Genomic DNA, 27,591 nt, shown 5'->3' on the forward strand with positions numbered 1-27,591 from the left:
ACTTCCCTGCATCCTATTACTCTCTCTTAGCCCCTTATAGTTAGCCTCTCTCTAGAATGAAGGTTTCCCTCAGTTAGGGCCTTGTCTGGTTCACCACTGTCTCCTTGTACACAGCAAGGGTCTAACACATAAGGGCACAAGATGAGTGAATATACAACACAGCCACAATATATTATGAATCAGTATTTACATTTTTACATGAATTTTTAAGATAAAACTTGAGAATTCAAGGATGTCATCATGAAGGATGTCATCATTAGTTGTCTCTTAGACCAGAACCCCACACTCCCTGTGGTAGATGTTTACTCCTCTGCTCTTAGAAGTACTTTAGGAAATAAAGTTTCAGAAACCTTATACTAGACTATCTCACTAATGATGTTCTAGGGTTCTTGTGAAAACACAGTAAATTTGCAAGCAATAAAGTGCTCTGTGACTCAAACAGATGTAAGCACGAGTTCACCTGACAAAGCTAACACTTCAAGTTTTAGGTGAAATTTTATAAAGAGAGTGGTAGGAAGGAATGCCCCAAGGCTTACTAATGATATTGTAAGAACTTTTCAAAAGGATCTTCAAATTAATAAAAATTTGTCTTTCACATTAAAAGGCAAGAATAAAATCCAAAAAACTGAAACCTGATGCCATCAAGTCCATTCCAACTCATATCGACCCTACAGGACAGAGTAGAACTTCCCCCATAGGGTTTCCAAAGAGCAGCTGGTGGATTCAAACTGCTGACCTTCTTGTTAGCACCTGAGGTCTTAACAACTGTGCCACCAGGACTCCAAAAGGCAAGAAAAGACAGGGTTAAAAAAAAAAAAAAAAAAAGTTAATATGCTTCTGTTCAACCTTTCATTAGATAGTAGAGAAAACACCTTCCTTTCACAGTAAGAATCAATATTGAAATAGAGCTATGCAGAAGATAATTCTGCTTGGTAAATCCCACTTCCAAGCCTTCTCTCTTTTATAGAGCAAGAGATACCTATATTTCTGTGTCAATGTTAAAACTGAAATCCAGTTCTCAACAGTGCCTCTGTTGTTCCCAACATTATACTTCAGGAGGCTGGTAAAGGCTGGTGGGTAATAGCATTTTTTAAAAAACATTAATTAATTTTTTTATTGTGGTGTGGTGAATATGTATATATGTATACATACATATATATATGACAAAAAATTTGACATTTCAACATTTTTGACATGTACAATTCAGTGATGGTAATAGCATTTGTAAACAACTACAACAAGAAAATGCTAAGAAGCTCAGAAGCTCACTGATTGTGAGTGATGACCTTCACAAAGGGAGAACCTGATGAACTAAGTCCTTTATTCACTAAATAACAGCTTAGTGCATTTCGCTGGCTAATCAAGGGACTACTCTTCACTATTTCAAAAATACACCCACTCAACTGTTAAAATTAGTAAAGAGGTTCCATCTAATTCTTCTGAAACTGAATTCTCCATTTACAGTTTCTTAAACAGTGGGGACTTTCTGCCAATGCAGGTAGATTCCAAACGTCAAGTAGGTCAGCAATAAAATGAAAAGCCAGAGAGAAACTTTAAAAGAGACATTTAAAAATGGGCTTTAAAAAATGAGCCTTAGCAGAGAACTGACTGGGACATACTATGAAAAGATTACTACAGCTCAGTGCGTGAATATTAATAGGAAAAAAACAAAACAAAACAAACCTGCAATGTTCATAAATAGTTATGACTTAATGAAATAATTACAATACAAGTAAAATTTTAGATCAGTTACAAGTGTCTGTAATGATATTCTATCTATAAAAAGCAAAAATATTTTAACACCCTAGGGCTTTCCATTGACAAAGCTATTTACCTAAATAAAGAAGAATTCTTTTGCTCAATCTAACATTTACCACCTTCTGATTTTTTTCCAAACAAAAATTTGAGAGGGAGTGACAGAGGGAAGGACAACAGACTATTTAAATATTAAGACTGTCATTAAGCCCACATCTTGATTTAATAATGAACTAGTTTAAGTTCTAATTTCATTATTATTACTAAAACGTTGTGTGGTCAGTCCGAAAAAAAGAAAGATAAGAAAGTTAAAGGTTTGTGGGTAAGAAACAGAAGTGCACTGTTAACTGATCATTCTGAAATCTTGTTCTAGTAAAACTAACCTCTAATGAACAAATAATGCGAGAACTTTAAACTCAACATGGCCTGTTGTTTAATTTCAAGAGGTATTTCTCCCTTCTCTCTTTAAGACTGCAAGGAGACAAGCATTGTTCTGCATTCAAATCAGATAAAAGCTGCTTGTAAGAGAGGGCTGAGCACTCTTAAATTCTTTCTCAGACACAGGGCATGGTAGGCAACGTCCCACAAAGACTTCAGCAGGTCATTGCGGTAGAGGCTCAGGAAGTGGAGGATGAGAACGCCTTTAACCTGGCATCTCCTGCCACTAAGTTCATGTGTCATAATGGGTAAATAATAAGTATTTCATAGCTAACTGTGAGCACCGACAGTTTTTTTGTAAATGTACTTGTGTTTCCCTTTATGACAAGAAGATTTTCCTCTTTTCATTAGTCACTCTCGAAAAGAAGTCCATTCTACAATACAAAGTTCGAAAACACAAAATATACCTGCCTTTACCAACCTAACCTTAAATAAACACCTTTGCCAAACTGGAGATCCTTCTATTTCATAAAACCAGACTTCTATGGCAATTGGAAGAACTTATTTTAAAAAGCTTTTTGGATTAAGAAAATGGACAGTAACTTATGTAAATGCATGAATCTCAATTGGCTTCTCTAGTATTAAAAGAAGGAGCCCTGGTGGCACAATGGTTAAGCGCTTGGCTAATAACCGAAAGGCTGGCATTTCGAATCCACTAACCGCTCCTCAGGAGAAAAGATCTGGCAATCTACTGCTGTAAAGATTACAGCCTAGGAAACCCTGTGGGGCAGTTCTACTCTGTCCTATAGGGTCACTATGAGTTGGAATTGACTCAACAGCAAACAACAACAGTATGAAAAACAATAAATAAAGGCGGATTGCTGCTTTTTGGGACAGTCCTAACTCTTTGCCAAGGATATGGCAAAGACACTGATGGAAATGAGAGGAATGTGTACTCAAATGTGAACATAAATAAATATGTATGATGAATGTGGCTGCTGGGGATGGACATAAATGAACAGGTATGCAACTGGACAGAGGGAAAGACACACCGGCTCAGCTGCATCCCAATAAGCTCATAGGTGTTTCATGGTCTAAAAAAAATCTGTGACAGCAGAATTTCTACTAAGAAGGTTCAAAAAAATTACACGTTCTTCTTTCAACAATTCAGAATAATACGTTTCTGAAAATATAATGAAATTATATCACAAAGTACATCACTATGTAAAAACTTTAAGGACAAAACCAGAAAATAGAACCAGGATACGAAAAGATGAATGCCTATTAAACATCTTTGAGTAGCTGAAGCTGTTTAAAAGCTACTGGATTGGCACCCAAAATATCTACTTCCCCCTGGGAAGGAGAAGATATGCCCCTTCAATCACCCTCTAAATGAAAAGAGGTTTGACCCCCAAGCAGTGGATAAAAGTCACCCAAAAAATGAACAAAAGAGGTGTTTGGAAAAACCAGAACACCATTCATCCCAGCTAACGACTTGTTCATTATGAGTGATGATGGATAAAGACTTCTCATGCTGAGATGAAATCAAGATTTATATGCATTGTTTCCTCTCCCAACTTGTGGGAAGATCATCATCATTTAATTCTATCTCTGCGGCCAGTGATGGGCATCCAGAGAGCTGGTTATCAAACGGCGCAGTCAGCTGGCAAAAGCCGAAACGTGCAGTTGGCACATCTGGACGGAGCCGCCACAGCCGAGGGTGAACAATGACTCCTGGCAAGCATCCAAATTGCTTGCAGACGCTAGCAGGTCTCATCTACAACTGCCCCTACCAGCATCTCTCTCTCTCTCTTTTTTATGAGAATCAGATTTTCATTGCTCCATTCAATTGCTCTCCTCTGCCATTTTTTACAGCTCTTATCATTCCCCTGGAATATGGCCTTGAGACAGCTCATCCGTGTCCTTCACTGTGTTATCTCTTCTAACTTTTATTAAAACTTCAGCTTTCATCTGAAGATAGCTAATTAAATCTGGAACAGATTATACGCCTCCCCTTAAAAAGAGCACAAAACTATTTTCTTTAACCTGAGCAATGCTTTTTTCCCTTTCCAAAAGGTGAAACCAAAGGTGTTTAAGAAGTCACATTTATTGACAAAGCTATTTGACATATCATATATAGGTCAATTTATATTAAACTTGCCTGTGGTATGACAAATCTTTGAGCTACTTCTCAAAATAATTATTTCTTAATACCAGTAATATTTTTTTCTCATATCCTTTAAATATAACAGCAATACCATAAGCCTATTTTCTATATAAAGTTCTGTAACGAGGAGCTACATATATGTGCACATTACGTGATTTCTCTCTCTTTTTTTAAGATTGTCCTCATTTGGTAAAAGTTAAAAGAACTTTTCTCTCTTTTTTTCCCCATACCCCAAATACTAACAACTAAAATTTTCTCCCATGGAAAATTATGTGAAAATGTGAAATGAAAAATAATGCTCCAAGTTTGGGATTGATTTTGTTTTCAAGACAGCTTTACACCAACTGGCTGTTAGCACAAGTAGCTCCGTCTTAGGCTAACAAAAATTATTAATGATAGAGCTTCTATAACTGATACAAACACATTCTTCTCACATATGCTACTTCCTTGGACACAGGGACAGCTTAAAATCACTTTTTTTTTTCCCCTTTAGATCTGCTACCCAAACCTTCTAGCAATGATATCTGAATCTAGACAGCCATCAAACACGCGCGCGCACACACACACACGCATGCGCACACACACACACACACACACACACACACACACACACACACTCCCCCCAAATGTGCACTTTTTAACTCAGGAGTAAGTAAGCTTCTATTACCAGAGTATGATTTAATTGTCCCACCTGAAATTTTCTGGGATCCCTTCCTTCGCTTCACTGCCTTTAGCAAGATTTCCTTCATGGTGACCTTTGTGTTATCCACCTGAATAAGGGAGAATCCATGAGCAGCATTTCTGTAGGAAAAGATAAATATTAAATTATCACCGCACTCAACCAGGGAAATGTTATTCACTGTATTTAAGAAAGTTTAAAAATAAATACACATCAAAGTGCCAATTATTTAAAAATAGGTTAAATAAACCTATTTCTAATAATGAGAGAAAGAGAGAGAGGCATTCTAGTACTAGGAATTCCAAGTGGAAGAAAGGTTGGGGTTAGGGAAGGTTTTAATTTATCTCAAATTGAACCTAACTGGTCTATGTGGATTACTAGTACCATGGGTTCCTAGTGCTGGCTCCCAAGTCAAATTCTGCAGCAAGGGTTGACAATGGATAAACTTGGCTTGTGTTAGCAGATGTCAACGCAGGCAGATACTACCATCATATTAAAGCTCATGGAGCCTCAAGGGAAAAACATTATGGAAAATGGGGGAAAAAATGATACCCCAACCAATTCAGAACAAGGAAAAGAAAAGGCTCTAACTGGTTCATAAATACATATATTTTGAAATATACAGTCTGTGTACACTTTAGAAGGAATGCTTTAATCTACTTAGCCCTAGAAAGTTAGACAACACATCAGCTAAAGCATGAATAATTATAAGACAAAATACTAATAACACTATTTGTAAACTTTTAGCCAATCAAATTGGGGGAGGAGCTTTATCTAGATAGAGAAAAAACAGGTAAGGAGTAAGTACCTTAAAAACAGAAGCCTATCTCCTGGGTAAGGTATAACTTCACCAAGCCTGTTAACTGCAATAGCAAATATCACTAATACTACTCACTATGCTTGGGCACTGGAACAAAACAGGCCAATTCCAAACAGCTCATATAACAAACAGGACCCAAGTTTCCAACTATGGAACATGGGAATTGCCACAAGGAGTTTGGTCACATTCCCATTTCTCCATAAGAATCTTAAAAGGGGAACATGGCCAAAAAACATGGCAGAACTTCATACTGACAAGATATCTGAAAGAAAAGCCAAGCCCCAAGCTAAGCCGTGGGAAAGCTTCCTAATGGTAGGCTGGGCTGGGAAGGGGCCTCAAGCCTAGGTTGGACCCAGCCAGGTGGCTGGCTCTCCACAGGGGCTGGGGGCTGATCTCAAAACCAAGGACCCAATTTGCTTCCCTAATACAGAGACATCTCCACATCCCTCCTCTCCATACGGCTTGCTGTTTAATCCTTGACATTCCATTTGTTAAAAAGCAAAAGCTGATGCTGGTCTGGCTAGCGTGATCATCCATTTTAACTTGGTCAAGTCCTTGCTATCTAACAGCAGGCCTGAGAACTGTCAAGCTAATTTTACTGAACACTCTGTTACTGAATCATGCCTGAGCCCCGGCCATTCTTTACCTCAGAAGCTGGACCCCATCCCAGAACGATCTTTAAAAGTTTATTTTACTGATCAAAGCAAAATAAGAAATAGCTCTTTTTTTAAAAAAAACTATATTTAGGGAGCAATGCAGTAAGTGATACTTTGGCAAGAGTACTGAAATGTAAAGTGCCTTGTGCGTTTATAAACTTGGGGGTATTTGCTCTGGCGCTAGGCCAGTGTGTGTTTGGAACAAATGCCAATCATCTGCATTCAGATTTGCCTTTCCCTGCTTTCTCCTTGGAAGTCAGTATGCGCTCCATCTGTGACAATATGTTGGGCAATGGATGAGGGAGGCCTAAAAGGGAACACAACTTCTCGGGTACTCACAAACTAGTACTGGCTTAGACCTCACGAACTCTCATCCACCTGGGTGCCACCTGAACTATTTTAGATTTGAGTCTAGATTATAAATTGCCTACATTGCCTCCTAATCTGCTGCTGGCTGATAGCATTATTTCAAGCCAATACATTTATCTTTTTTAGCAATGGCAAACTAAAAGCTCAAAGGAAGCCTTGTGTTTGGACTAACTTCCATAAATTAAAAGTGTCCTTTTAAAAGATTTTTTGAACAGAGGAAAATCCCTAGTCTGTATTTTTCCATCACTTTACCAAAACATACCTGGATGACAAGGTTAAAGCAAGCAGAGGAAATCCCTGGCACTTATCATCCACAGGCATTACTGATAAATTGTGTGGTGGAAGAATAAAGGATTACCTTCTGTATTTTTTCATTACACTTTTCTTTTGTTACAGAATACATAAATCCATTGTGGCACAATGTAATATGTATCACCATGCTACACCTGCGGACGCTTCCGAGCGGCTGCCATGTCTGTGCAGTCAGGAATGATAAGTGAACCACCCGTGAATGTTAACGATAGTGATCATTCTGAGGTAACTCGGCTCTCCATCTTCCTTTACAGCCTCTGTGCTGAAGCCAGGGTAGCAAGGTTCATGAGAGGAAAACGAAAACAACAGTGAAGGGAAGAGGCACGCGCAGAGCTCAGAATGTACCTTCGCAAGTGTGCAGTATCTTACTCTGGGGCTCCATTTCAGTAAAAACGTGCACATTAGAAGGAGAAAGAGGTTCTGACCCACACACTGCACACTCAACCAGACCTAATGAAAGCTTCCCCAGGCCAGTCCTGCACTCCACTTACTTCTTCCCCTCCAGACAAATGCAAACTTTAGATCTTGTTCCAAGTCTACTGTACTTAAGAGGGTAAAATGGGTAACATTCTGATTTTGGGGTTATATACTTACATGTTTCTGAAACACAGTAGTACAGAATAGAACTGGCTCTCAGAATCCACCTAGCTGCAACAATTAAGTTATGCTCCCATTTAATAAATGGAAATGGCGACTTGCTGCTACAATTTTCAGCTTGACTTCCAAGCTTTCTGGGTTTTATGCTTCATTTCTTAAATCCAGGATTTTTTATGGGCTTTAAAAAAAATCTTCTGAAACACATCTTACAAAGTCACTCCTATTTGATACAGGGTCTGAGACTGAGAAGACAATGATCTTGGGGAAATGCTGGTAGCAGGTAGGTGAGCATGCAAATCCTGCCTCCCTTTCTCACGAAACTCCATTCTGGGCTGAGTTGTGGTCTCTGCTGGTGGTGACTAGCCCCTGGATGAGCAGATGGACAAACTGACAGACACACAGGCTCAGCTCAGAAACTGCTACTATTCCCATTCCCCTTGACAGCTTGTTTTCCCCCAGGGCAGGGTATTCTAGAGGCACTGAGCAGAAGCAGCTGCCCTTCTGTAGCTCCTTGGGCTGCCTGTGCTGGGTATAGGATGAAGCTCCACTTAGGGGAGCTGACTAAATGCTGCCAAGAGTGCTTCAGTCAATTCAAAGTTAGGTCCTGTCAAGTCTCATAAACACTGAAAAACGTACGGGCACTTTAAAAAGAGATCACTCACTTGAGGAATTCAGCTCTGTCCCAGTGCAAAGCTACTCAGTTACCAGAGAAGTTTTCATATCAGCATTAACCTAACATTTGCTCAATGAGTTTTTCTCTACTAAGTATTGAAGTAGAGGTGACAGGGGGCAGAAAGGAAATAGGTGGATGGCTCTTGGTCTGAAAAGCTTACATTCTATTTATTCTAGGACCAGAAGCCAGTTGGAAGGCATACTGGAGAGGAAAAAGCACAGGCTGGGAGTTAAGTACTCTTTGGTTCAAATCCTGGTTCCATGGCTAATTGAAATGTTTCCTTAACATGTGGGAACCTCAGCTGCATGCATGAAATGAGAAATTCCCTGGTGGTGCAATGGTTAAGCACTCGGCTGCTAATCGAAAGATCCAGGGTTTGAACCCACCAGCTGCTCTGCAGAAAAAAAGACCTGGCAATCTGCTCCCGTAAAGATTACAGCCTAAAAAACCCTATGGGACAGTTCTATTCTGTCCTGTAGGGTCACTATGAGTTGGAATTGACTCAACGGCACACAACAAAAAAAATAACTACTTCTCTATAGAATGGTTGCAAGGATAAAATAGACAATGAATGCAAACCACCTGGCAGTAAGGCTGGCAGACAGTAAGAGGACTTCACAAATGTTAGTTCTCTTTTGTTCCCCTTGTCCCAGGTTATTATCCCAAGAGAGGAGGCCCCTCACCCCTAAGCAGAGATTGCTTATTTGGAAGAATGGATCTCAACCCTCACTGCTTAGAATTGGTAACACAGGGCCATTAAAACGTGCAATTTGCTGGGCATGGTGGCAACCTTCAGGGGCAGTATCAGTGAGCAGTCTCTGGTCCAGGTGTCACGAATCCCCTGAAGCTCTAAGCAGAGGAACTTGATTCTAAGCATTCAGGGTTCAATTTTCAAGGTTTTCCTTTTTGAGAAGTAAAACACAGAAAGAGGTATATTTCACTTCAACTTAACTCACTGGCTTTGGACAGGGATGGTGGAAGTCAGAAATCATAGCAGTGGTGCAGAGAAATTCAATGAGATTTTTAAAGAGTTTTTTGATTTGCACAGTAGAGGTTATTTGTTCAATAATGACAACTTACTATGTATCAGGTGCTGTGTTAAGCTTTTTTTAATCTGTATCAACTTGCTCTATCCTAAGATGCTGTTGTTGTTAGCTGCTGCTGAGTCAGCCCCCAACTCATGGCGACTCCATACACAATGGGACAAAATGCTACCCAGTCTTGCACCATTCCCATCATCAGTTGCAAATTGGACCACTGTGATCTATAGGGTTTTCACTGGCTGATTTTCAGATGTAGATCACTGGCCTTTCTTCCTAGTCTACCTTAGTCTGGAAGCTCTGCTGAAACCGGTTCAGCATCAAAGCAACACAAAAGCCTCAACTTACAGATGGGTGGTGGCTGCACATGAGGTAAATTGGTCAGGAACTGAATCCAGATCTCCTGCATGGAAGGTGAGAATTCTATCATTGAGCCACCACTGTCCCCCATTCTAAGATAGATACTATTATTATACTCACTTTACAGAAACTGAGGCTGGAGGCATTAGTAATTTACCTGAGATCACTCATCTATTACAGTTCCTATTTTGGATTCAGAAATCAACAATATGGTCCCTATCCCAAGTAGCATACTCCAGTGGAAGAGAAAGACAACAAACAATTATATTTTGTGTGGTAAGCACAAAGATGGAGGAAAGCTCAGAGTGCTACCGAAACTCAGGGGCACTTCACCCAGCCAGGTGGTGCTAAGGGAGTCAGAGGAGCTTCTTAGCAGAGACGATGTCTCAAAACATAGTCACTGATTAGCTCTACACCACTCTAAGAAAGATGTTGGCAACACCAGAAGACAGAAGAGCATAGCAAGCTCTACAGTAAGTGGCCTGGTTTAGTCCCAGTACTGACTTCCACAGGCATATGACCTTGGGTAAATGATGTAATCTCTCTTAACTTCTAGTTTCCTTATATACAAAATGAAGATAATAATCATCCTTAGATTATAAGGCTGTTGTGAGGGCTAAAAACTTATGAAGTATTTAACGTAATACCTATCATGTAATAAATGCTTAATAAATAACAGTTATTAGTATGCCAACTATGGGATTTTCTTCATATGTATAAAGACGTGAGATATACTAATGAGACAATGACAACCGTCAACATTTATTGAGCACTTATTTTGCTTATTTAATTCTCTCAATAAAGGCAGGTGCTATTACCAGTCTCATTTTATAGCTGGGGATATTGAGGTTTGGCAAGGTTAAAACACTTGTTTGGAGTTACACAGCTAATAAGTGGAAAGGCCAGAAACTGAACCCAGGTCAGCCAGACTTCAAAGCCTGTGTTTTTAAGCCCTCTATAACCCAGAAGTGAGCCTTAGGGACATCTGGGGATCAGGGGAAAAAGTGACATCCACAGAGTACATCCTCAGACTGGAACCACTGACCAATCTGTAGAAAAGGCTCAATTTTCACTGTAACAAGTTCAGTTTGGTTCTAAATCCTCCAACTCTTACGCTAACCATATAACCTACAAGATCCCTTCTTGAAAGTCCATGGAGAATGTCATGGTTTCATGAGCCACAGTCTCAGCTTGTGGAAACAGGAAATGGCTGCCAAGAGTAGCTTGATTCTCCAGTCCTCACCAGTTCATAATAGTGATGAAGACACACTCCTCTACTTCCCAACCTGCTCTGGTCCCAATTCCATGCATGTTCATTCTCTAGCACTTCAAGGAAGAAAATGAAAATATATGAACAAGAGAAAGTCTTGGAATAACTGCAGCATGCCTGCTTTAAAGTAAGTCCTTTGGGAATTACTTTATCTATAAGGAGAGTTTACACTAGTGTGAATGCCACATTTTGTTTCCCCTTGCACTGACAAAATTTTTAAAAAGATCAAAGTGTATTGTGTGAGCCTGCGATGTCTGACATTGGACAAAGTACTCTTTTTCAAAACAGACATTTTCCAAAAACATAACTCGCTAGACTAATGGGCAGTGAGAAGCCAAAATGACTGCCCTCCGCCTTCTCCTTGTGTATCTTTGCCAGAGTCCTTGGGACTTGCCAAATCCGGTCATGCCTGCTTAGCTTGCTCGACTGATTGTGCCAGAAAAGAAAATAAGACACAGATGTATTTGAGCTCTTTGAGATGCCAGTAAGAGAGACAGCTAATGGCTTCATTTCGACCCTCCCCTTCCAGCTGGGCACAGGTGGGGGATAATGAGGTCCCTCTCCCTAATCAAACTCAATTATTTACTACTCTATATAACAGCAAAGACATTCACATTCAGTTCAGAATATAAAACACACTGTGGGCTACTTCCAACCACTGCCACTGGGTATTTATAACAAACTCAAGTGGCTAACAGTTTGCCTTGGCAGGAGTTTAAGTGTGTAAAGTTTTGCAAACTGTTTCTGTTCAAATATGTCCTGCTGAAATGGGGTCCCAGGCGGGTTCCATAACTGTCAGGTCAGTGAACTGCATAACATCTGAGAATGTATTCACCATGCAGTGCAGACAGGATCTGGAAATCAAATGCTATGTTCTATCGCAACCTTCTGAGAAGCATCACAGTTTTTTCAACAGCAAGACTGACATTGTATTAATAAACATTACAAGTCACTAGCCTGACATGTACATAGCAGCAGCTGATAGATTCCAACATAAGCTGAGGGGAGAACAGAGGAAACCAAAATAAGACATAGTAACTAAACATGGCCAAAGGGGGTGGATCATGAAACAAATCATATTAACGTCAGAAATGTGAGTCCTAAACTTTTAAGATATATAGCAAAGAGAAAGCAACAATCTGGTATAGTTTTTAGATACTAAATCAGTTGATAGCTATCTAAATTTTATACTTCTTTGTAGGTACAAAGCATATCCCAGCATAATTTCAACAGACATTCCAGTGAGAAAAACATACATATTTAACCTGTCTGACCTTTAAATTCTTAGAAGTATATAATTAATGCTTTCCATCTTTATTACTTGCTCCAGTATTTCTGTCACTTTAAACAGACACAAAGAAAAATCTTTTCTTTTCTCTAGACAGTAGCTGTTGCCAAAAAGGAAATCAAGTCAGATTTACAAATACAAAATTAAACAGGCTGCATATGTTACATTTCCATACATGAGGACAATCTGGACAATGAAAATGTTTGCTAATACAACAGAATGAAAAGAAACAACACACAGTTGGTCCTCTATCACTCAAGCAAACAATAAATAACTAGGATAATTTATGCCCATATTGTCAGATCTGGTTAGAAAGAACAAAGGCATCTTTTAAAAATTATCCTATTTTAGCTCTGCCCCTTACAAACAGTACGACCTTGGGTAATTAACTATCTGTCTCTGATCCTACCCCATATATTATTAAAATGAGTTGTTTATAAAGATTAAATAAGGTAATGGATACTACACTGGGGCTAAGGGTTGGGGACCATGGTCTTGGGGGACATGTAGGTCAACTGGCATAACATAGTTCACGAAGAAAATGTTCTACATCCTACTTTGGTGAGTAGTATCTGGAGTCTTAAAACCTTGCAAGTGGCCATCTAAGATATATCTATTGGTCCCATCTCGTCTGGAGAAAAGGAGAATGAAGAAAACCAAAGACATAAGGAAAATATTAGTTCAAAGGACTAATGAACTACATGAACCACAGCATCCACCAGCCTGAGCCCAGAAGAACTAGATGGTGCCCAGCTACCACCACTGACCGCTCTGACAGGGATCACAATAGACAGTCTTGGACAGAGCAGGAGAAAACTGTAGAACAAAATTCAAATAATAATTAAAAAAAGATCAGACTTACTGGTCTGACAGAGACTGGAGGAACCCCCAAGACTATGGTTCCCAGACACTCTTTTAACTCAGAACTGAAGCTACTCCCAAAGTTCATCTTTTAGCCAAAGATTAGACAGGCCTATAAAACAAACAATAACACACATGAGGAATGTGCTTCTTAGTTCAATTATGTATACACGACCAAATGGGCAACACCTGCCCCATAGCAAAGATGAGAAGGCAGAAGGGCCAGGAAAACTGGACAAATGGACACGGGGAATCCAGGGTGGAAAGGGAAAGGGGGAGAGAACTGACACAACGTGGGGATTGCAACCAATGTCACAAACAATCTGTGTATAAATCTTTGAATGAGAAACTAATTTGTGCTGTAAACTTTCACCTAAAGCACAATAAACTTAAAAAAAAAAAAAGGATAATGGATTCTAGGAGCATGAAACTGAGTGGGCGTGAAAAATGCTACTTTCCTTTTTCTTCTCCTTTCCAGACTGCAAGGCAATACCACATAAGAGCAGGTAAGGCTTCAATGATATCCTTTAATAAAAGCCTCTTCAGTTGGGGTACATGTCAAAGGCATCATCAGAAAAGTAAATTAAGAGCACCAATCCGTTCGAAAAGAGCTCATACAGGAAAAAGCAATAAACCTAGGACACACTTTTAAAAAAGTAGCTCATTCTTCCCTTTATGTAGAGTCAAGAGAGGCCATGATATGTCTCTGGGAGCCCTCTGGGCCACACTGCAAGACCCCCTGCCTTCCACCATCCACATCCCCCCACTCCTCACCATGGCCCCCTTCCCAAACAGCAGAACTAACTGGATTCTATTTTCCCTGCTCTGTAGCTCTTGGGAGCCCTGGTGGCACAGTGGTTAAGCATTTGGTTGCTAATCAAAAGGCTGGCAGTTCGAATCCACCAGCCGCTCCTTGGAAAACCTATGGGGCAGTTCTACTCTGTCCTATAGGGTAGCTATGAGTCAGAAGCGACTCAATGGCAATGGCTTTGTTTTTTTGATCGGTAGCTCTTGGTTAGAACTGTTTCTTCTCCACATCCAGCTATTAAATATTTTAAGGGACGCATATATACAGAAGGGCAGGTTAATTGTTCTTACTGATTTCTGATCCAGGGGGAGTCTGTCCATTTTATTGGCCTTGACTTTTCTTCCCCTTAAAGTCCTTATTCCCAACTCCAGAGTAGGATCCCGACATGAAACGCTAATGTCAACACATGCAATGGAAAGACACCATCACAGTAGCTTTTGTCATTGCCGTTTTTGAACTCAATTCAGTTTCACAAAGTCAGGCTGTATTAGCCCTGTGCTGGGGGATGGGAGAAGGTGATAGACAAGGTGGTTCCCTCTCCTTGAGGACCACCTAGTCCATTCTAAGATCTCACTCTCCCTTGCCCCATTACATCTAAAGGGACAGAAGGCCTTGGCTTGGTCACTGCTGGCAGGAAACACTTCTTTAGATGTTGGGCACCAGCTGCGATCCGGCTCGTCATCCATCCTTGGGGACCAGTCAATCCCAAACATCTATCCCCCTCAATCCAATCATCATCAATGCTAAGACTCAGAGTAGTTTGCAGTCAGCAAGTTAGGGACTCCTGTTTATATGCACATTTGCTACATCTTACTCTTTGCTCTGTCACAAATCAATCAAGAACAATCGATAACTTATGAATTAGAAATCAGCCAGCCTATCTGGTAAAGGAGGTGGTTTCCATTAGCAAGCTCCTAATTTGCAAGTAGTTAGAGTAATCCATTCTCCTTTCTCAAACATCAACTCTATTTCCAGGGGTTTCCTGGGGTACAAGGATCCTGGAGAGAAAGGCTGGGTCTAGCTCTGAGTCAGCAAGAACATCATTGGGCATCCAGATCCACATTCTTTTCCACAGAACACTTTTCCAATTAGGGATTCATTTAATTAGCTCCTCTTTTCAAATGTAAGTAATTATAAAATATAATAACTATCTTTGCATGAAGGAATGAATGGAAATTTTTTATTTTCTTTTGTATGAAGAAATAGTTCTATTTTCTAATTTTTCTATATTGAACATGTATTAACTGTGCAATAAAAAATAACCCAAAGGAAGGTTAAACCCCATTCACTTCTTAGTGTAAATTACTCAGATGGATAAATTTCTGACAGAAATAACAAGGACAGCAACTATGTGATGCTTCCTACATATCAGGATCTGAGCTAATGGCCTCATAGCAGCACTTCCCACCAAAGACTCAAGGACCCCTTCAGGGGTCAACAGATGAATTCACAGGCTCTCTAATGGCAATGGTTTTTGTTTGTGTGTTTGTTTGTTTTCAAATAAGTTCCACAATTAAAAATTTTTGCTTTTAGTTCAATGAAATTCACACACACACACACACACCTTTTTTTTTTTTTTTAAACACAGACTACTTCCAGTCTTCCATGCTCCCTAATCCTCACCCAGCTGAGGAGCCCTGAGTCACTACTTAGTGGAGAAATACCCAGGAGAGCCACTTGACCCTCATCAAAGTGATATGAACAAGAAATAAACTTACTGGGATAAACCAGTAGTTGGCAAATAAATCTAACCTATGCCCATTAGTTTAGTATTGTCTATGGCTACTTTTGTGCCACAATGGCAGAGTTGAAAAGTTACAGAGACCAGATGGCCCACAAACCTAAAATATTTACTATCAGCCCCTTTATAGAAAAAGTTTGCAGCTGAGATTTGGGAGATTATATGCTACAGCAGCAAGAGTTATTTAACATCACTAACAGACTTAGTAAAGACCAAATGGCAGCACTACAAGCTGCATGCAAAAGCAGTTTGCTGAACAGAGCAGAGTGGTGGGAGAATTCAGTTGGCACTTGAAGAATTCACGCTCTGTGGTGGCAAAGTCACACTGTGTGCAGGTATCAATCAGGCAGAAAGCCTACCTACACACAGGTCAATCAACAATAGCAGAAAGCAGGGTGACCAACTGTCTCGGTTTACCTGAGACTGAGGGAGGGGGTGTGGATACAAGCCTTTCGATTTTAAAAGTGGGAAAGTAAATCCTGGGCAAGCCAAGATGAACTGGTCATCCTAGTAGAAAATATGCTATGATAAACGCAAAGAAAAATTTTCAGGAAAGAACATTTAATATTTTGAGGGGCAAGTACTACAAATCAACTGGCCCATTAAAATAAAGGACTGGTAGTTAAAAATGCATTCATTGTTTTAAAAGACAAATAGTAACATGGTAATCATGATGTTTCAAATGAAATTGAGAAGACTCATATTGACAAGTAAAACATCTAACACCCACTGAACCCAACATCAAAGATTTAATTTCAGCAAAACATCATCTGTTGCATTAAAGTTGTTAACTTGTATTTTTATTAATGTTACAGTTTTATCTATATTTAATTTGCAATTCTCTTTGGGTTATATAAAGACATGGAATTTATAGCTAGGACTTTACATTTGTATATATTTAAGCGGCATTATAATAAAATTTGGATAAACATTAAGGCTTCAAGAGAATTTATTTTCCTTTAAAAGAGGTCTGTACATTACTTACACTTAAGAAAATTTCTCACAACAATTCCATGAGGTAGTTATTATCCCCATTTACAGATTAAGAAACTGAGACTTATAGGTAAATAAAGTTGCTGAAGTTCATGTAGCAAGTCACTCACTGGTGAAGCTGAGACTTGAACCCTCGTTTGCCTAACTTCAACGCCTGTGCTGCCTTGTTTGGAGTAGGGGGTATACTGGGTCCTTCTGGTTGGGTGGTGTTGAGGGCCTCTGAAGGCCAGAAGATAACCTGGGGCTTCTTGGTATCCAAGTCAGGGACAGGACTGTAGAAGAGGCTAAGAGGGCTTAGAAAGAAAGGTGGAACACAGAGATTGGCCGAAGGAACCTCCAGGCAGCCCACAGACACCCGAAGATTCATTCTTTCCTTCTGAACCAAACCTTGCGCTGGGTGGTGAGGATACATGTACAAAAAAAGACTGCGAAATCTCTTTCTTCAAGGAGTTTATGGTCTTGCTACCATCTTAGAGGACGTCTGCCCATAAGACGACTAATTCGAAAGTCTGTAGATCCTTAACATCCACCCCACCCCCTACGTTCAGCACATTACCCCAATTCAGCCTTTCAGTCTAGTTGAGCAATGTCACTCAAACTCTATCCCTCCCTGCTAGAGGACAGAAAGTAGGCAAAGAAGAAAAATGTAGAAGTAGCAAAGAGATCTATTCAGCCATCCATTCAAGAAATATTTGTGGCCTACCTACTAGAGTAATAGAGATATGCTGAGTGTTGCGGGGCACAGATAACCTAGTTCCTGCCCTCAAAGGATTTTTTTTCATAATAATAATAGCAGCAAACACTCAGATAATGCTTACATATACCAAGAACTGTTCTAAGTGCTTCATTTTTATAGTAACCCGTTCAATCCTCACAACCACTCTATGAAGTAGGTACTATTATTATCCCCATTTAACTGAGACATAGAAAAGTTAAGCAATTCATTCAAGATCACACATGCTAATAAGGACAAGGTCTGGATTGGGGCCCAAGCAATTTGGCTCCAGAGGCCACCATGCTCTTAACTACTATACTATAGTAGTAGCTGCTAATGTTGGCCTTAACACAGTGGGATTCACTTGAATGAGAGACTAACACTAGATTTCCCTACTCCCCACCCCAAGCGCTCAGCAGGGTGTTATAAAGAGCATGAACTTTGAAGTCACATGGGGTCAAACCCAATACTGCTCAGTCTTAGTTTCCAGTCTCTAAAGTGGTCATAATAACACCTACCTTACCTGACTGGGGTATTCTGAGATTAAATGAGATAACAGTAACCCTCAGTAAATATTAGTTCATTCCCTATTGTCAAACCTAGTCCCTCTCCCTGGTTCAGTTCAGTGTCTTCCTAGCCACTTACTGTCCCTTCTCCACTGGGAGAGAGATGCAAGGAGGAATGGAGGGAAATAAAGAGGAGAAGGAGCTATGGCTTTACTTATTTTGCTGGGATTCCTCTATCTGAAACTTTGGACACATCGTGGAGATTCCTGAAAGTATGCTCTGTCTTGCGTTTACAGCAGAGGCCTTGCTAACTTAGAACATAGGCCAGAAAGGCAAACGGGAGATTGCTGAACCAAGAAAATACTCACAGGACAAATGGCCAGTAATCTGTACTATTTCATCAGACAACAGAGAAAAAGAACAAAAAATTTATTGACACTTCTGTTCTAAATGCTCATGTATGAAGATTTTACTTTACCTCGTGTTTTCAGAACCACTCCAGACACGTCAAATAAACTCTTTTGAACTTTAAAACAGAAAGAGGATTGGCTGAAGTGTATATGTTTGGGCATAGAACGTAGAAGTGGGAGTAATTTAGGTTTTTAAAAAAAAGGATGCCAAGTTTAAAGCAGTTGTTATTCTCTGCCTACCTGTTCCCCCATTCTTGGGAAAGTGGGGCTCATACTGAAACACTGTGTAGTCTTAGATGCCTCTCCTGGGAAGGTATCTCCATCCCACCCCCAGCCCCACTCTACTGAAAATCAGTTTTAAAGGCTCTTGCTTTAAAAAGAACTTTCAGTTCAAAAGACTGCTATAATCATATGCTAATATTTATGGAGTAAAAATTAGGTACTAAAGAGAACACAATTCTTCTAAGTCACTTATTAATAAACAACAAAAATGCAAATAAAAACTACTGAAATACCAATACCTTTTAAAATAAAAAGTAACCCAAAACCAAACCCGTTGCCATCGAGTCGACTCTGACTCATAGTGACCCTATAGGACAGAGAAGAACGGCTCCATAGGGTTTCCAAGGAGTGGCTGGTGGATTTGAACTGTGGATCTTTTGGTTAGCAGCGGAGCTGTTAACCACTGTGCCACCAGGGCTCCAAAATAGAAAGCAGAAGAAAAACCTTTTAGTGAAAATACCTTATGACAATAAGATTGACAAAAATGGGTCTATAAATTGCTTGTAGCATTGTAAACCAGTACATCTTTCAGAAGGCTACATGAAAATATAAAGTGAGCACCTGATGATGTTTCTACTCTGACTAATAATTCTACTCACAGGAAATTATCCTAAGGAAGTAATTCAACAGAAATAAAATGAATATCATATAGACAATGACTGTCCGTATAGAATCATGTACTAAAACCAAAACAAGGAAGCAACTTAAACATCCTGTCATAGGTTTCCACTGCACCCTGTACATTTCGTTTGTACGGCTCATCACACTTTAATGATCTGCTTAAAAACTATCTCTCCACTAGACAGTAAACGCCATGAGGGTGAGGATTATCTCTGTCTAGATCCCTGGCACACATTAAGTGTAGACTGTATGAATTAAGAACAAATATGGAAATATTTATAATATTAAGTAAAAACACAAACCAATATGCAAGTGAATAATAAAGAATAATATATATAGAAACAATTATATAAAAACGAAAATAGTTGTATTAGGATGAAGGGATCATTGAATACCTTTTAAATTATTTTACCTATTCTTTAAAGTTGTTTTAGTGCCTCTGAAATGTAAAAAAATGGGAAAATAGATCAGTTACATACACCAAACATTGACTTCATAGTAGAGATGAGACGGCCATTACAAAAGCCTGAGAATCCACCCCTAGTCTACCCCCAGGCACTCAAGTATTATTTCTTTGCTCAAAGTTAAAAAGACCAAAAATATGATAGGTAGCATAATCCTATTTTTTGTAAAAATCTCACACAAAGGCCGTATGTTTCAAAGAAAAAGGGGAAAAACTCTCCTAAAGCAATCCCTCTTTTGACTTGTGAACTTGCTGGTTACTAACAGCAGGGGGTGCCAAAGGGATCGCTACTGTTCCCAGGAGATGGCCAGGAGAGAGATCACAGTAGCCTAGAAGAGCTTAGGTTAGAGTAAAGCCTGAACTCTAACAATCAGGGCCAGGTGGATAAAACTCAGGTGCTCTGTACTTTGAATGGACAAAAAATTACATTTTTATTTCACTAACTGGTAACTTAGCATTTCCTTGAATTACAAATGTAGGCAACATCTCCCAATAGTATTAGCAGTACTGATGACTCTTGTCATAAATATTGTCACAGTATGTTACAGTTGCAGAGTTTTCAAATATCATTTACACTCATCAATCCTTGAAACGAAAGACAACAGGAGTTATTATTAGACCTGCCACTCGATCTTGTTATTTAATGTATTAATAAAGCATTACATATTACTATATCACAAATATGTTTAATAATTTGATAACTATTTCAATACAATGACATTCCATTGTACTGCATTTCAAACACTTGTCTGAAAAAAAGCTTTCATAAGCTTTGCTAGACTACCAAAGGAGTCTACAGCACAGGAAGGGTTAAGAGCCTCAGCTCAGTCTAAACGAAGGAAACTGAGAGGAAAAATCAAATTTGATCTGAACAAAGTTAGAGAGAAAAGAAGTATTTTGAGTTATAAGAGAGAAATGGCTAACATGCACATTTTGATTTAGTCTGGATTCCTTGAAGAGAAGGAGGAAAACCCAGAATTTTTGCTTCACAGGCTCCAAAGTGCCTTCGTGTTTCCAGAAGCCTGGTTCACAGATATGACGTTCAGAGATCTACCTAGTACAATTTGCTATGACAAAGCAGTCTGTATTTAGCGTATGAAATACAATACAAATGTTGTTCCTAACATCTCTCTGAAGTCATGATTACATGTGGACTCTCCAGATACCAAATACCATTCATCTGATGAACAGAACCAAAACCAGATACAAAATGTTAGAAGGTAGGGATGAGACACTGAGATAAATAACGGAGTCAATACTCACATTCGAACAAAGAGTGACTCTTTGGATGTCAGACCAGGAGATGAATACTTCTCAACCAGGGCCAAGGTACTAAAGCCAAACTTATGAATAGGCTCGTTGGAATCCAGGGGCGGGAAATCTGTGTCCACCTCCCCATCATCCTCAGCAATATGCAGGCAGTAGGCACTGACGTTGTCACTAAAAGAAAAACCAAAAAGGTGTGTGAATACCAAGGTGGGGAAGGGACAAATAGAACAGAGGATATGATGTACAGCAAGCAAATTGAGGACACTGCTGTTTCTGAGCCCCAAACCAGGTAATATAGTTAGAATGCCCGTTGTCATTTGGTAGAGTGAAAACATTTGGCAGTGCAAAGGGGAGAAAAACAATGTGAAATGAGGGGCTTTATATTTTTCTATTCTTCCAATAAATATTTACTGAGCACCTGTTGTAGGTAAGACAAAGTTTAAATCCTTAGACCAAAGATAAGATCATGTTAGTATCAGCTTTCAAGGAAACTTACACAGTACAGTAGGGAAAAAAAGTATGCACTACACTAGCTATAATATAAACTTAAAATAAATACCATAAGAGGTACAAATGAACTATAAAGGAGGAAAAAGTATTTTGGGGGAATCAGATTTTACGTGATTTATAGTTAGGATTAAGTCAATATCTGTGCTCTAGCTTAGGAGAAGTACTCAAAGTAACCAAGACCATCCATACAGTTCTCTGCTCTCTTAAAGAACACCCTACTCACTTGGCAGGATCTGACTCCATACATCATGGATTCTAAAAGAGTAAAGGAAAACGATCTGATCTACCCTGACGCAGACACCTGGCCCTCTCAACTACTTCTGGACACTCCAAACTTCCCTAGACTCTCCAGTCAGTACTCCAAGATTCTAGCCTTGTCCCAGTTGAGAATCAACACATACTCCCTTGTCCCTCTTTGGGGAAAGTAAAAAAGTTGATTTACTGAAAAAGATTGGGAAACTACACCAATATAAAGACTATTTTAAATGGAAATCTCCTTAACACACTTTAAGATACCCTGTTCCAAAGCTGAATTGTAAAACTGCAAATCTGCTAGATTCAAGCTAGCTTCAGAAGCATGAACCTAATAGTTCACAGGCAGTAGGATTCTAAATTCTGCAGTTTAAATTTGGAGTTTTAATTACATGACTGATGTTTAAATTAATTAATTGCAAAGTGTATGCTAATTGTTTAATCGGTTGCTTGATCTATATAGATCATTTTTTGAATTAAATGAGTTGATTTACAAAGTTTATTGATTGGATGTGACAATGAATTATTTCACTGACTACCTGATTTGCAATTTTCCCAATTAATTCACAAATCTTTAGCTGCAACTAAGCTTATTGAGAGAAAGTCTACTTCAGGTGATCTATACTCAGTCTGTCACGACTAAGAGATATTTATTATATAAAACAGGTAATAAGGACAGATTAAAATTAATGGAAACTGTAAATTTGCTAAATGGATGGATAACAAGAAAGGAATCTGGCTATGTTTGTCACTATAAATTTCACATATTTGCAATGTTGTTAAGAGATTTAAAATTCATCTATGAGTGGTATGGGAAACTTATGGAACTTTGCAACAGGGTATCTACCAACTTAAACACAAAGCAATTCTAGAAACAGAAGAAAGAAAGCACTTTAGATGAGGAAAATATGGTGTAGTAGCTAAGAGCTTTATGGTCAGAAAGACCTGAGTTCAAATGTTAGCTCCATCACTCATGGGCTGTGTGACTTCAGAGAATAAGCTTTACCTCCTTGAGTTTCAGTTTCCACTTCCCTAAAAACGATATAATCTTCTAACTCACAAGTTGTTGTGAAGATTAGGTGAGATAATATGTGTAGTGCCTAACATATAACAGAGGTAAAAAATAAATGGTAACTATAATAATAATAAATTCAGATTGAAAATAACTTCTACAGTTACATCAATCCATAAAGAGAAATTGTGGCTGTATATTAGAGCAACAAAGCAACAGTGAACTGAGCAACATCTTCTATGTATACACATCTGTAACTGGGGTTAACATGCCCATCACACCCCATTCTTGGGACCACTGAGCCTCCAGGGTTTTATGAACAGGGCTGACACTGATGGAGCAAGCAATGGACAGCACAGATTATTTACTGCCGTGTAAATCAATCTGAGGAATGTTTAATTCCCCAGCACTATAGAGGTTTCAAGGGCAAATAATAAGCCTATTGATGAAAGCAGAAAGCCAAACATTGGTTTCAGAAGAATTTTGCTCTGATTGTATGGGAAGCCCCCAAATCCCCTCAAAACAAACTCAACAAATGTCACAGGCTAAGGTCTGAGAGCCAAAAGACTCACTGCCAAGTGCTGCTATTCTCCCCAGTTCTTAGATACAAAGCATGAAAACATTTATTCATTCACAAAAACATTCACGAAGTGCCTAACCTATACTGCAGCCTCTCCTGAGCCCTGGGGACACAGCAAGGAAAAGAATGATTCACGATATATTATATAAGACTAATGAAAGTCTTTTCTAGGTCATCAGTAAAGTTTAGCAGCAAACGTTGCTCCAACCCCTATGACCCTTTAACTGAACTGAGGGAAAAGTGATTGAAACTCCATATTCTATGCATAGTCCTACTGGTTCTTTTGTGTCTTTATAAAGGAATAATTAGTAAAAGAAGCTACTGTGGTATCATAACTTCTAAAATGGCTCCAGGACTCCTCCAAAGCAGTATTCAGTGTTACATGCTTGATACCATACAAAGTGGTTCAGACGCATAATCTCACTGGATCTTCACATCAACTCTGTAAGACAGTCATTTATTATTATTTTTATTTTACAAATTAGGAAACTGAGATTCAGTAAGGTTAAGTGGTTAAGAATCAAACCCGGGCAGTCAAGAGCCCTCACTCTTGATGCTTGCCTATCCCTTTGCCAAAATCATGGTATATCACGATTTCTCAAGGCCCTTGGGAACCCACATTATGGAAATGCCACACACTTTGTAAAGATGAAGGGAATCATGACACACTACTTATAAAAAATTAGAGGCTAAGAGAGATTTCTTCTAGTCTCCTCATTTTTACAGATGGGGAACACAGCCTAAAGAGAAGGAATAGCATGCTCATGATTACATGGTTAAACAGTGGCAAAGGTCTAGAGAATTCAGGTCTTCTGACTCCTGTTCCATTACTCTTCGATCAAATCAGAAATTAGTGGCATTTTGAAATGGGAAAGAAAAAAGGGGAACCTCTGGTTCCTGCCTCAGGAATCCCCCAAATATAGATAATCTGAGCTTATAAAACAATGAAAACAGGGACACCTCCTTATGACATAGTTTGGTGGAAACAACAGGGATTTGCAGTCAGATCTGCTTTTAATGCTAACTCAACAACTAACTAACCAGCTGAGAGACCAAATCTCTCTGAACACCGCTTTCTTATCTGAAAAAAACTTTATTTGATCTCTCTAGGAGGATTCAAGTGATTCTTGCTCTGTGGTCTTAAAGAGCTTGCTTCATACTTCTGTATATCACTTATCATCACATTGCTCCTTTTTCTATTTATGCATCTATGTTCACCTAAAGAGGGAGGATTCTTCTACATGTCTCTGCATCTTCACTGAAGAGTAAATGGCTGGCATGTGGAAGGTACTTAAAAAATATTTGTGGAATGAACGAATACATGAATTGTAAACTGAACCACTTTATTCATGGAAAACATAAAGGGTATTATTAACGACGTGTGTTAATGAGAAGTGGTGAAATAATAAGCTTTTCCTTTTTCTTGCTTGTCACAGTGATATCTACTAACCAAATGGGGCTTTCTAGGCAACGCACACATATCACAGATTGCAATTCAAGTCAAAGGAAGAAGGCATAGGAAGAGGTGAAGATGAGTGAAGCAATTTTACAATTTGTCAAGATATGAATAGTGGCATTTCATTTTTTTAATACAGAAAATGCACTGAGAAATGATTACAACTATGTAAAAATTTCCCATTACCTACATATAACAAGACAGAAAGGAGATACACCAAAATGTTTACAAAGGTTATGTTTACATTTAAGCCCATGAGTACTTATTTCTATTTTTTTATACTTTCCAATTTCATTTTCATTTCTTTATAAAATATTTATTTTTTGGTAAGGGTAATTCATGCTTATTGTAGACAATTTAGAAATATTTAGTAATACAAAGAAGCTGATGGGGAAACTTGTTTTGGCACCAGACAGATCACTTGTCCTAGAGATGGTGAACATTGTCTGCCTCACCCACATCCCCGGATTCCAAAGTGGTTGTGTTCTCTACCAACTTTTGGAATTATGAAGGAAATACACATATCTATCCCATAAGAGGAGCCCTGGTGGCACAGTGGTTAAGAGCTTGGCTGCTATCCAAAAGGTAAACAGTTCGAATCCACCAGCCACTCCTTGGAAACCCTATGGGGCAGTTTTACTATGTCCTATAGGGTCGTTATGAGTCGCAATCAACTCAACGGCAACAAGTTTCAACGGGTAGCCAGCCCACAGAGCAAGCCCTGGTGGCACAGTGGTTAAGAACTCAGCTGCTAACCAAAAGGTCAGCAGTTCAAATCATTGAGCCGCTCTCCTTGGAAACCCTATGGGGCAGCTCTACTCTGTCCTACAGGGTCGCTATGAGTTGGAATCGACTCAACAGCAACGGTTTTTTTTTTGTTTTTTTTTTTTAAGTCTCATAAAAGTCTTGTAAGTTTTAAATAACTTAATCCTTTGCACAGTGCCTGGCATGAAGAATTCTTATTTTGCCAAGATTCCTTTCACAGCTCTTAAGCTTCTGATTACACAGAAGCAGAATAAATTATCTCACAGAAGTATACTGGTGTGTAACATGAAACAGAGAAACCTAAAAGTCCTGTTTTTGAGTCACTGTCAGAGAAGAATGATCAAAAGACTAATTAACAAATAAAGGAACACTGGATCCTCAGGAAAAGGCTTAATTTTATAGTTGCTGTACATACATATTTTAAGGGTTACCATAGAAAGAATAATCTCCTTCAGGGACCATGTTAAACAATGAATGGATGCAAAATGGAGCCTGTTGCAAAAAAGAGATCCAGTTGGGGGTGGGGGATGGAGGACCCAAAGCTTTAATGAGTACAATAACTTAATTTCATTTATTCATGTTTCATCAAATGGAAACTAAACTTTCTTACTAGAAAAATTAATTTCATTGACTTGTTGACCAATATTCACTTTATGATGAAAGGCCAATATGGCTTTTATGAAGTGACAGAAGTTTGGAGCTGCTACATAGATGGCACTTAATTCATATATGAAAATTCAGGAGCATTCCAGGAAACCTCCCAGCTCTCTACCAAACGTGATCTGACATGTTCAATTTACATACTCATAAAAATCCACTCTTATCTTCAGAAAATGCAAAGCATACTTAAGTAGATGACCAGACAGATGAATGCTTATTGTATGTGGTTTTTTTTTTTGGTTTCATGTCTGATTCTGAAATGTCCAGTATTCTCATTACTTGGGGCTTGCTGTTTATTTTGAGGACAGAATCAATATTAAAACTGTGTCAGGCATTAGAAACAGAAATAAAAATACTTAGGGTTGCAGCTCAGACATTCATATCTTTGAAGATTTGAGACTGTCAAAGATTTCCTTTTCTCCCAAACAAAACTTCCATAAAACGGAAAGTAAAACCGATAGATAACATCATAAGGTTTGTCAAGCCACAGCAACCTCATACAGAAATGGCTAAGTCTAAATTTTATGGTAAAGAAGTTTTAGAAAGAAAATACCCATTAAATTTTAAATGGAAGCAAGATCTTCATATTGTTCTGTCCGAGCTCCTTTTGGGGTAGTTTCTACTGTTACATGTCTTCAAGTTCACTGATCTTTTCTTTTGTAGTATCTAATTTGCTATTAACCTCATCTCGTATAGTTTTCATTTCAGATATTGTACTCTAGATGTTCCCTTGAGTTTTAAAAAAAATATCCTTTATTTCTGTCCTCATTGTGCTCATGTTTTCCTCTATCATGTGAACATAAGGATCGTTTTTATAATGGTTATTCTAAGGTCCTGCTAACTCCCCATTATCTCTGGTGTTACTGGGAAGTCCTCCTTTGTATTGTTCTGAAGTAGAGACATTCTTCAAACAAATTCATGTGGCAGAATTTAAGAAACTCATGAAGTCTACTGCAAATTGACTTTGAGACTTTTACCCACAATTCCAGTACTACAGGGATCTTTCATAAACACAAATATGATATTGTCACTCCCCTCCTTAAAACCCTTCACTACCTTTAGAATAAAGTCCAAAGAGCTCATAAGAAGTAACTGGCATTCCATAAAATCTTTCATTATACTTTGGCCTGCTTTCCAACTCAATTTCCTGCCATTCCAGAACACACACCCTAGGCTCCAGCCACTCCAAATGCTTGCAGTTTCCCTGATCATATGCCAGCTCCCATCTCTGTTCGTGTGGGTCTCTGAGTCCAAAGGGTCCCTGTTCCTAGTGTGTCTAGTGATTTGTTGAGATTTAGCTCTATCATAAATTCTATTGGGACG

The 27,591-nt window shown here is 38.9% G+C and overlaps 1 protein-coding gene across 10 annotated transcripts in view; it reads right to left on the reverse strand.

The window, feature by feature from the left end:
* MAPKAP1 (MAPK associated protein 1) overlaps positions 1-27,591 on the reverse strand; it is a 270,519-nt gene that overhangs the window by 105,917 nt on the left and 137,011 nt on the right. For all 10 annotated transcript variants that reach the window (XM_004375666.3, XM_023730744.1, XM_023730743.1 and 7 more), the window contains 2 exons: positions 21,028-21,204; positions 4,992-5,101 (listed from right to left, as the gene is read on the reverse strand). In XM_004375666.3, the coding sequence (XP_004375723.1) occupies positions 4,992-5,101; positions 21,028-21,204 (287 nt within the window). The remainder of the gene's footprint in view (positions 1-4,991; positions 5,102-21,027; positions 21,205-27,591) is intronic.

The sequence above is a fragment of the Trichechus manatus genome, unplaced genomic scaffold (assembly GCF_000243295.1).
Source record: "Trichechus manatus latirostris isolate Lorelei unplaced genomic scaffold, TriManLat1.0 scaffold00038, whole genome shotgun sequence".
Taxonomy (NCBI): domain Eukaryota; kingdom Metazoa; phylum Chordata; class Mammalia; order Sirenia; family Trichechidae; genus Trichechus; species Trichechus manatus.